At 44.0% G+C, this 11207-nt stretch overlaps 1 protein-coding gene across 3 annotated transcripts in view; it reads right to left on the reverse strand.

Moving 5' to 3' along the window:
• Nucleotides 1–10839, reverse strand: part of LOC308146971 (RAS guanyl-releasing protein 2-like) — a 35393-nt gene extending 24554 nt beyond the window's left edge. For all 3 annotated transcript variants that reach the window (XM_080519000.1, XM_080518999.1, XM_080519001.1), the window contains exons 1-8: nt 10721–10839; nt 10515–10617; nt 10264–10320; nt 9543–9674; nt 9030–9180; nt 7787–7960; nt 3513–3629; nt 2836–3117 (exon numbers count right to left, since the gene is read on the reverse strand). In XM_080519000.1, the coding sequence (XP_080375126.1) occupies nt 2836–3117; nt 3513–3629; nt 7787–7960; nt 9030–9180; nt 9543–9674; nt 10264–10320; nt 10515–10617; nt 10721–10790 (1086 nt within the window). In that variant the 5' untranslated portion in view covers nt 10791–10839. The remainder of the gene's footprint in view (nt 1–2835; nt 3118–3512; nt 3630–7786; nt 7961–9029; nt 9181–9542; nt 9675–10263; nt 10321–10514; nt 10618–10720) is intronic.
• Nucleotides 10840–11207: the final 368 nt, after the last annotated feature.

Below are 11207 nucleotides of genomic sequence, written 5' to 3' on the forward strand. Positions count from 1 at the left end.
AAACTTGAGAAATTAATTATCAAAATTATGGGATTAACTGCAATATATTAATTTGACCACCAGGGGCGTGGCTTACTTTATTTCCAATTCCGTTTGTATGACGTGAGTCATTTCAGGTGACCAGCATTTCCACACTGACGTAGAAATGTGTCTACTATAAAGATGATTTCCATAATTTAACAACTTTTTGAGTTCCTGCTATATGTGAATTAATGTTTTACACCTTTGAAGGTGCAAATAGTGTCAGAGAAATTTGCTGTGACCTGTAAGCAGATGGTGAACTGAAGCATAATGTTGGAATATTGCAGTTCTCTCGTTCAAAGTTAGTCACGTTTTGTAAAAAGATGTTTCATTAAATGTGAGCTTCTTAATGATATAATAATATTGTGTTGCAGAAAAACAAAGGCCATCCACTACTTGTGGACACGCTCAGTGTCCCTGAAAATACCACGGAGTGAAACACAATGATCCTTTCATTATCTGGCACAGTCAGTGAGGGCAGCGGGGTCATTGTGAATCTATACCACACATGTAAACACACATGGACTATTAGTCCCCCTCCTGAGAGAGTCGTTGATATTTTTCCAACAAAGGGTACAGTAAAGAGCTGGTTTATTACGGCGAGATGGAGGAACGATGCTTTTAACGTGCCTCTGCTACAGTCTATTGACTGAAAAATGCTTTTTAAATAGTCCACTGATTTTTGCAGAGCTCACCACTGCCATGACTGTAACTATGCCATATTTGCACTGTTATTTATATTTATTTCGTAATAGATATTAGTGTAGCTTGCAGTAACTTAAAACTTGTTTCAGGAACATTCATTAAACCTTTTTTCGCCATTGTTCTTTTTGGTTTTTCAGCTGTGATTCTCACACTGAGCGAGTAAAACTACAGTACAGTTTGGCTGTGAGGGTTTTAAACTCACCACTTTGTTCCTCCAGCAATTTGAAACTAAATACTTCAGGAAACACAGGATGAATGGGTTGAAGCGAGCTATTTGTGGAAGGCTTCACTGTAACAGAGGTGATCTGCTCTGCAATGGCTCCCGGGGTCGTTTCAGAGCCGACATGCGAAGCCCTCCAGTGTTCAATGGGGAACCGGAATGGTCGAAAAGGTTTCGGCGCAGGTTAACAATTTAAAGTTCAGCGGTGAGGACGCTTTGTTCTGGATGAGAGTATGATTATTGTGGCAATAGAAAACATGAAAAAAAAAAACCCACTCTTTCCATCCTTTGAGTGTAAATGGAAAAGGGCTCTCACCCTTTTTTAAGCATAAAGTTCAATTTCCGGAGCCAGAAAATGATTGTATAATTTCTTCTGCTCTCAAAAACAGAAATAGTCCACTCCAGTCTTTAAAGTGGTTGTTTTGTCAAGTGAGTTTTCACAACCCTTTTTTTTTTTTTTATTGGATCCTCCTCCAGACTTCCTCTGATAAAGGCTGTAGATCAGGAGTGTCAAACATGTTTTATTTCAGGGGTCACAGAAAAGCTCAAGTTCACCTTTATGGGGTCTAACTGGTAAAATAGTGCCATGATCATTTTGTTGTAACACACTGCATAACGTGATTGAAGTGTTTTCACAAAACTGAGCAATTACTCAACATAAAGCCAATTTTCATGGAACCTTCTGGTGCAAAATACATGAAATGTCCAAAAGCAAGTGTACTCTTTGACATCGTTACCATTTCCTTGGTGGTTCGGCAAGATTGGAGCCTCTTCTATTTGACCCCCTGCCTGCTGTGGATCTTTGATCTGTTATGTTGTGAAAACACAACAGTGAAGCAAATCCAGAAGCAGGAGCACTGAGCAGTTTCATAGGTCTGCCGAAGATTCAAGAAAGTGTCTCATTATAGTTTTATGTGACTTGAGCACTTCTAATTTTAACAAGCACTTTGTGGGCCCCAGGTTGGGAACTGCTGATTTATATTGTGCGAACGAACAAAGCTACTTCGTGTTACAATCTGAAAACTCAAGAGCCGAGTGAATGTTTCTTCATCCTCAACCTTATCTTTACCGCCTGCTTTCAGCACGCAACATGAAAAATATTCAGTCGTTCAGAAGAAATTTTCCCCAAAGTCTCAGATATATCAGTGTTCATATTTATAATTTTATGATCATTTCCTTTTTCCATTAGTTTCTGTAGAAATAATATATTGTCACCAGAAAGTGTTTCTATCGCCTCATAAATAACTCATCCTACTGCACGCAAACTATTCATCCATCCATCTCTCATCTCCCAGTGCCAATTTGTTGAAGAGTTCATCAATAAGAAGGTGGATATACATCATTATGAGCATGTGAATGGGGACATAATGTAATAAAGCGCTTTGGGATTAGCAAAACAGTTGAAAATGTGTTAAGTGAAAACCAATGAGCATTGTAATCCAGCTGAAGGTTAGTTAGAAAACAGAATATTTTTGTTCTTCATTGTTACATAATTCTTGACCACAACAGCTTATCTATGACTGCACAGATTCTGGTGGGGGGAAAAAAACAACTATATAAATCTGTTGCATATAAAGCTTTGTTGTTCGTATCAATCTATGTGCTAAAATTGAAATAGTGGATAACTGTCTCTCACTCTAGAGCTCAAAGGTTCACATTTTGAATCCTTTTGGTGACATCTTTTCTCCGGCTTTTGTCTATTCATGGATTTCTCTCCCATTTGGCTGCGACGGTCCCTTTTGACCAGCATCCAGTCAAATCACAGCAGGAGAAAGAGCATGAAAGAGGCGACCCGTTACACTGTCTGCACACAATGTGTCCGTCCGTCGTGCTTCCTTCTACTTCAACAAACAGTTGAATCGCAGCGCTTATTTTTTCTCTAAACTCACTGTAAGCAAGTTGAGCAGGTCTGTGTTGGCGTCGACGTTCGGGGGTGTGGTCTGGATGAGCGCCAGCTCTTGGAGGATGGCGTAGAGCTGCTGCGTTTTGGCCAGGTTCACCCGCGTCTTCTCCTTGTCGGCCCAGTCGGGCAGCGCCACGTGCACCGCGATCAGGTCCTTCAGGTGCACGCCAAGGATGGGGAACCTGAAGCCCGAGCACTCGGAGAAACGCTTGCGGTACTGGCTGTAGTTCCCGCACGACGTCACCAGCTCAATCAAGTTGTTGAAAACCTGAAGGTGAGCAGATGAAACAAGAAGACAGGCGTCGGAGGAGAAAGGGGTGGACATGGGAGTTGGCAGGAAAGACAAAGCTGCTCTCAAGAGATTAAAGGAATCACAAACGTTGTGTAAATCTCTGCTCCAGATGGACTTACATAACTGAAAAGAGACTGTAACTCCCCCAAACCGCTGATTTCAACTCTGTGGCTCGAAATTGATAGTCTTAAAAAGGCAGCGTGTATGTAGGTGTAATGGGCACAGATTAGAAGCTTGGCAGCACTGGGAGGAGAGACTCGGCATAACTTCTTTGCAAAGTACATGCGGTGAACATTGAATTGGCCTGAGGACAGCTAGACCAGATGGAGGTTAAAAAAAAAAAAATTTTTTAAGGGTAGCGGCCACTGCACCTTGTTGGTCTCCGCGCTGATGTGGGTTTCCGTGTCTTTGAGACGAGAGATGGAGCTGTTGCTCAGGCCGCCCACCACCGCCATCAGGGTGTTAAAGTTCTGCAGCTGGAGCAGCTTCTGTCGACGGAGGAAGGCAGAATATGTGGAGTCAGGGTGGAAGTTGGAGAAAGTTTGTCCAAGTGTGAGTCTGTGCCCAAAATCAGCGAAAGCGAAGAGATCCACGTGAATAACAAACGCCAAAGGAATCGAGATTGGTTGAAAGTTTGGGAGTGGACACGAACAACGTGCTCATGAGCAATGATGTTGTCAACAGGCCTGTGTCAAACTTGGGCGAACTCTTTGTGAATGGCTCTCTGCAGGGCTCCACGCTGCCCTTCAGCCTGCTGGCACCTCACTGGAAATCAATGGGGCTGCAGCTGCGTGGGAGGGCTGCCAGAGGGGATCATTTGATTCGCCTCAAACACCCTTTCCAATCAATCTGCAGAGCAGAGTGGAAGAGCAGCTGGTATTTGCAGAGAATAGCTGTCTTGCATGTGGCTGTCACTGAGTCGTGGGAAAGGTTTCACCCGTCGGCACGGTGGGAGCAAGTACAACAGTTTGACAAAAGGTATAAATATAAACGTGTATTATCGGGCACCGGTCGTTTATCAAAGGCCCCCTTTCACAGAGAACAATGTGCAAATGAACCCGAACTGAGCTTTGTGATCGGAAAGAAAGATTCATGTTTGCAGTTTTGAATTATAATGCAAGTCTGCAGAGTCAAAACAAAAAAAGAGAGAGAGATAGAGAGAGAGAGAGAGAGAGAGAAGTAATGAACATGAGTCATCCGCAGCGTGCTCCCAATAGGTAGCTTGAAATGGAACGCGGCCGGCGCACCCTGAGGGAAGCTTTGGGAAATGTCAAGTACATTAAGACTACCCCTCTGCGCTGCCTCCGAATGCATTTGAAATCAGCTTGAGTGTAATTTCTGTCCCTGCGTGCGCCTCCAACTGTCAGAAGTTGAGGTGTTTTAAATTGGCACAGAATTAATGTGCATGTTTTCGGCACTGATGAGCTCCCTTATATGTATGTGCCGAAATGACTTTCTGCATCAGCGGCACCACTTGAGAGTCGGGGTGGAGGGAGCGGCTTGTCATTATCAAACAGTGCATGAGCCAAATCCCCGGGTGGGGGGGGAGGGGGGGGGGGGCGTTGCAGGGGGGGGGGACAAACTGAGATGGGTTGGAGCAGTTTGCAAGCTGAATGTGTTCGCAGTACACATCCACTAGTGGAAGCAATACAAGATCAACAGGTGGAGCCAAGGAGAGTCTTTAGAAACATTAAACACGTCGCAGGCAGCAACAGATGAGGGTGAAAGCCGTTTACGGTGATCTTTGCTTTCTTTGAGTTATTTTTGTCGCGCCTTTATTACCTTGAGCGTTTGCTCCCCCTGTGGCTCCTGCACTCTGCAGCAGCTCTGAGCCAGTACTTAATTACAGGTCAGGTCAGGTTTTACAGTCGCAGGTTAAGTTCAGGTGCAGAATTGATTCCGAAGTCTGTGCAGGTAACGTGTCACGGTGGCTGATACCCATACCGGATCACTGCTGCACCCATCAATGATTAAACAAAAAAGCTGAATGTAATGACATGCGCCTCCTCACTGATCAGTCTTTCACAACTTGCAAATACTCGATATTGTCGTCATTATTGGCGACCTACTTATTCCTGTTGTTTCATATTTTAACAATCTGTGCTTTCCCATTGACGTGTCATGTGCTGTCAACACGCTTCTGCGGGGAACTTCTTTTCTCCACATCCCTGCAATAATAGGAGCGAAGAGACAAAAGCTGGTCTTCACAATAGCATCGACGATAAACAGAGCGGTGAGATTATAACAGTGGCTTTACATGAGCAAAAAACTGACTTTATGTGAGGTTTCTGTGTTGCATTGGTTACTGTGCGATGATTGAATGTGGCCTGGCTTTGCAGTACAAGAAAACCAAAAGTGGCTCCAAGATAATGGACCATGTCAGTTCAGTTTTCAGGGACTGGTTCACTTGGTAACACTGCTGTGCAGATTTTCTGATGCTTAACTGCAGTTTTAAAGATGGCAGTTAACCCTGCTTAACTTAAACTCCCTAAAGTGCTCTTTTAAGCTTCTTTTCAAGGCTTTGGTTGTGATTTGTTGCTGCCATCAGACTCTAAATGAGCATTTTCCCCCCCCATTAAATGGTTATTTTTCAAAATAATGGATTCCTATGTACCCTTTTATGGAGTTGTGGCTTGATGTTCTTACTAATCAGGGGTGTGTTTGCATTGCCAGTTTGTACCTGCAGGGGTCTGTGATCTTTGGTAAATGCTGCTGGCAGAATGATAACAGGGTCACAGGGAGGAAGCTAATAATGTGATGTTTCACAGATCCTGGGCTGTGGATATTATCCCGCTTCACGTCTTTACCTTAAAATGTCAGCGTGCTAAAATGTGTTAATTAGAGTTGAATACAAGGTGAGGTTGAGCCCAGTGGGAGTGGGCGAACTGAACCACGGTGGCTCGGAGGGAAAAGTCAGGAGATCAGCGCCAAGTTATTAAAACAGAACCTGAAAATCTGCGGGAAATGTCACAACAGTCCATCAAGGAGCCAGGCAGATATTCCAGTCAAAAGCACGAAGGTCACTGTTTTGCCACCAGTGCAAATGCCACGGAGGCAATTTAAAAATCTCCCCGAGTAGAAAAAAAGTTGCAGCCTGGCAAGTCGTTCTTTCTGCAGAGCTGCTCACTATCAGTATCAGTCCTCACCTCCGCAGTGTCACAGGGACATGAAACACTGGAACAAGTCCAAGTGCTGAGCATCAATGAGTGTGAAACAGTCAGAGGGGGCTGTGCTGGGGGGGGGGGGGGGATACCACCCCCACCACCCCAGACAGAGCGGAGCGAGGAAACCTGATGATGAATAAATAACAAGGCGCGTATTCTGAATGAAAACATTAAACGTGGCAAGTTCCAAAGTATGCTTGCAATCAGTAATGAGGAAGCTTTCAGCTGCTCGCTTTTAAGATGAAAAAAGGAAAAAAAGAAGAAGGAAAAAAGAAAAAAAGAAATCCTTCCTCTGGCTCTCTCCGGCTGACTGAAGCTCCCGCTCCGCTCCGCCGTGGAGACGAGTGAAGGAAAAACTCCGACCATCTGGCACACTGAAGCAAATGATAACATCAAGCTGAAAGCAAATCAATTACTGTGAAGCCCAGGATGCCGTTTAAAGGGATGTTTTTGTAGTGGAGGCATGACAGTCTCCAGACAGATGCTCCGGGAGCCTTATAAGGCGGCGAGCTGGCAGCGTCGTGGAGGAATTTGTGGGAGATGAGGTTGAGATTAGGATTAGAAGCGTGCAGACTGACTGAAAAACCGTGTTTGGGTTAGCTTTTAGAAGGTAACAAGTTACTGACTTTAATAAGCTTCGAGCTGATTACGAGTGACGCAACTGTAGAGCGGCTCTCTGTTAGCTTTAGCATTAGCATAATCGAATGTCTCAAAACAGCCTTTCTTTCAGGAACATATTCAGGTTTTTTTTTTTTATTTGAGTATAAATGACAGAAATCTTCAATGTAAGTTGACGATGGAATTAAATTCACTCGTTCAATTTGCATATTGTTACCTCATGAGATGGCAGCCATATTGGATTGCAAAGCTTGATCGTATATACGTACGCTACTTTACCAAAGGGTGACGTTTCTCATCTTCTACTAAATATTAACTGATGATTTTTACACAACATTGCAAATGAGTGTAGTTTATTAGAATTTGTGAATATAAGACAGTCGTACTTTGATTGAGGTTTTAGTTGAAGAGTTAAGATCTCCCTACGGTCCGATGTGATGTGTGCATCTGTAATGAGGAAGCAACGTCACGCCGTGGCGAAAGATCCTCATTCGTGTGTCTCCGTGGCTGAATATGCAACTGCTTCAACCGGTGAAACATACACCACACACACACATGTTACTGGAGACGGTTTAACTGTAGAAACAGCCTTTGAATAATGCTAACACTGTATCATCACTCGGCGGAGCAGCTGGCTTTTTTTTTTTTCTCTATTTTGAGATGCAAGGTTTTCCCCTGACAGCAGCATCATTATACCACATTTTTTGTCATTTTTCTCACCCCACAATCTCTGCCACATAATGGGAATTCAGACACGACTGAGTGTGTTTCTGCGATCCATTAAAGACGCACCATAGCTGTTCACCCTTGTTTTTGCTGCAAGTTTTCTGTAACGTGGGTCTGAGCCGTGGCGGCGGACCGACCTGTGCCACTCTGATGAAGTGGGAGATGACGGCGGCTCGCTGTGGGGCGGTGGGCTTGCTGAGCACCATGAGCTGGATCCACTGGGAGACGCTGTTGAAGAGCGTGATGAAGCGCTCCAGGATGGGGTTATCCACCGTGCAGCCGTGCATCACGAAGCTGTGGTAGTCCTGGAACTGAACAGAGAGGGGCATTTAAACCTGATGTACTTATTATTACACCAATTAAAATATAATAAATCCTTTTACTCATCATGAGACATACAAAAAAATAATAATTGGACAGGTTTTTAAAGGAATGATATTAATTTCCTGACAAATCTTTATAAATGGTCTGCAACTGTCACAGCAGTTGGGTGATCATTTTAATATTTTAGTAGATCAATCCTTCCAATCATTTCACGTATAGAAGTTTGAGGAAAGGAATTATTAATTTTACTCTGCTTTATAAAAAAAAAAAAACATTTTCTTTCAAAAACAAAAAATGTAAAAACAAAGTAATACCCATGACCACCAATTTTTGCTGCTGTTCACCACAGCCGTGGTAAAAAGTTCTTCTGCACATGCAGGACTGGACTGACTATAACAATGTTTGCCTCCAGATTGTGATGGCTGCCGGTCCATATTCTCCTGGGACTTGATAGTTTTATAGTCGGCAGTAATAACAATCCAACTCGGGCGTCTGTCCACTAGAATGTCCGTGTTCTCCCATTTTTTATGATTATAGCTTGTTGTTCTCTTCGCGCAGTGTGTGTGGTTTCAATACAAAAACCAACAAACAAGCAGCACTACTAGTGACTCTGCATGTTAAATGCATTCCTGCCATTTTTCAGTGTAAACGGACATCGTTTTCAAAACGTTGCCGTGTAAACGGGAAACTCAAAAACGATGCATTTTTACTTGAAAGTTGTGCACAAAACATGCACAAACTTTTGATGATTACGAGATTTATTTGCTGCAAATCAAAATACATGAAATACATTGTTTATTACATAAGTAACGATACATAGCTAAGACTTGCCTCAATACCTTTCACCTCTTTTTCTTTTTTGTTCCATCCTCTAACCACTTTCTGTGCCTGTCTTTGCTTTGTCTTTCTCTTTGTCTTTGCTTCCCAAGATAAAGCTCAAAGACAAAACTGTTTATGGATGACAGAGATGGCCAGTACCCACTAAAAAGTAGATTTTTACTCCTATTTCCTCCGAGGCACCATGAACTTGAAACATTTAAAAGTTGACTGACTGACCAGGATCTTGCAGAAGGATTTGTACTCCAGGTAGGTGAGGTGCTCGGCCAGCTCGCAGGAGTCCAGGTGGTCGAACAGCAAAGACATTTTCCTTTTCTTGGACACGGACGGCACCCGCTGAGTAACCTGCCGCTTCCATTTATAGGACGGCCTGAGAGGGCGAGAGAGCAGTTTATTCTTCATACGAGCCATGATAGATTATATGAGGAACTGAGAAGGGCATTGATAGTTTGAAATCAAAGCAAGAAACGTCATTACAAAAAGTCCCACAATTCCTGCCAAGCCCATAACATGGAGGTTATCCTTCTCTGACCGAGGCTCAGCTCGACAAAGGCCTCCTCTGATGGGGCACTAAAGGGAACTTTAAGTCCCACTGAAGTGGATTTTATGGGGAAAGAACGAGTCGCTGACCCGGCATAGCACAGCAGCGGGCCAATAAAAGGCGGAGCTGAGACAAACAGAGGCAGACGGAGGCGTTCAGTCACGCTGTCAACGGCACAACTCTCCACTCACACGCTGTCCAGGTCAATGAGCTGACTCTGCCGCGCGTTGCCCTCCGTGGTCAGGAGGTCTTTATAGTCTTTGATCTGGTCCACCAGCTCCGGGTTCAGATTGAACTCCGCAGGAAACTCAGAAATCCAGTACCTGGAGGAGAGAACAAAGGGAGACTCAGAGAGAGAGGACAGATAAAGGGAGGTAAAGTTGTTTACAGGCCACACGATTCCAAACACTACACGCTTCAGTCAGCTATTTTGGATCAGCTTGAATTTTCTTCTGCGAATAAAGAACCCACGCAACAGAGTTGACTGCTTGTCTTCTTTTATCCACTGGGAATCGCAGTGTTTCAGGTTGGATAACCTAGAATTATTGAAGTTTTGCTCCAAATAAAGGAAAATCGGGTTTAAAGGGGATTTGTGTTTTCAAACAAACAGCTCGAGGACAACAACTATCTTCACTGTGCTTCGACGATCTGTGGAAAAATACGAGGGGAAGTCTGGGGGGTTTATTCCAGAAAAGAGGTTCAACAAGCTGGGGTCTCTCCTGGAGGCGTTAGTTTGTATGATCTACTCCGTTGACTTCACATTTAATCTTGGTCTCCTTCAGATCCCAGCATACAGGTAGAAATAATAAAGAGATGCAAAATGTGTCAAAAACATATGTTGCAAGCAAAGTCTGAACAGAAGAAAAGACAACGCTGATAAATTAACTAGAACTAGAACTATGCAGTTATTACTTGACGAGGTGGCATATTCTCGTCCGGCGCTCTGCGGTGCAGCTCTCGTCTTGAGATCTGATCCACGAGTCAAGGTGCAACCTGGCTTTGTCGAAATGTTTAGTTTTGTGATCAGCACTACGACCACCTCAACGGAAACAGGAAAGGAAAAAGCAAAACGTGACTTTAATTCTAATGCTCTGTGTTGCCTGGAGAAATAATCACTGGAACCCTCAAAGAACAAGCGATTCTTTGACTGGTCATAAGGATACTTGAGCACCAGCTTCTTCGCCATTTCTGTCGAAGGGATGTACCAAGGGTGCATCATTAGGAACATCCGGACCACGGCCGCATCCTTCAAAGTGCCCTTTTCATCTGTAAACGGAAGAAAAAACACGTAGTCACTCATCACCGGGAAGATTTCCGTAGTACAAATTAAATATACATGAGAAAGAAGCGACGCTTTGAAAAGACCAACCGAAGGCTTGGATGCACGCTTCCACCAGCTCGTCCACCGTGGCCGACTGCTCTGACAATATAGACTCCATCGTCGCTGTTTATTCCCCCCCTTGTGTGGTTGGTTTGTTGCCTCTCACTGAAAACACAAGAGAGGAAGAGATCAAAAAGGGAGTAAAAGCGAAGCTGAGAGAGGCTCGACGTTTGCGGCGAACTGTAATGAACTGTTTGCTCTGCCTGTAATGCTGTGGAGCTGTTTTCCACAGATCTGTCTGTCGCTGTCACCCACTGCTTGCGTGATAGCTCAGTTTGACCCCCCCACCCAAAAAAAAAATTCAATAAACAGAGACGTCAGGATGAGACGGAAAGCGTTCCACTTGAAGAAGCACATGGCAGCATCTCCGACACCTCAGCTCGGGTCTCAGTGTCGTTATCTGTTAAAAATCAACGTTTTCTTTCAAACCTTGGTGTTTTTTGGCCTGATTGAAGCATCTTGCAGGCCGGATTTG

This window comes from Blennius ocellaris, assembly GCF_963422515.1.
Source record: "Blennius ocellaris genome assembly, chromosome: 23".
NCBI classification, from domain to species: domain Eukaryota; kingdom Metazoa; phylum Chordata; class Actinopteri; order Blenniiformes; family Blenniidae; genus Blennius; species Blennius ocellaris.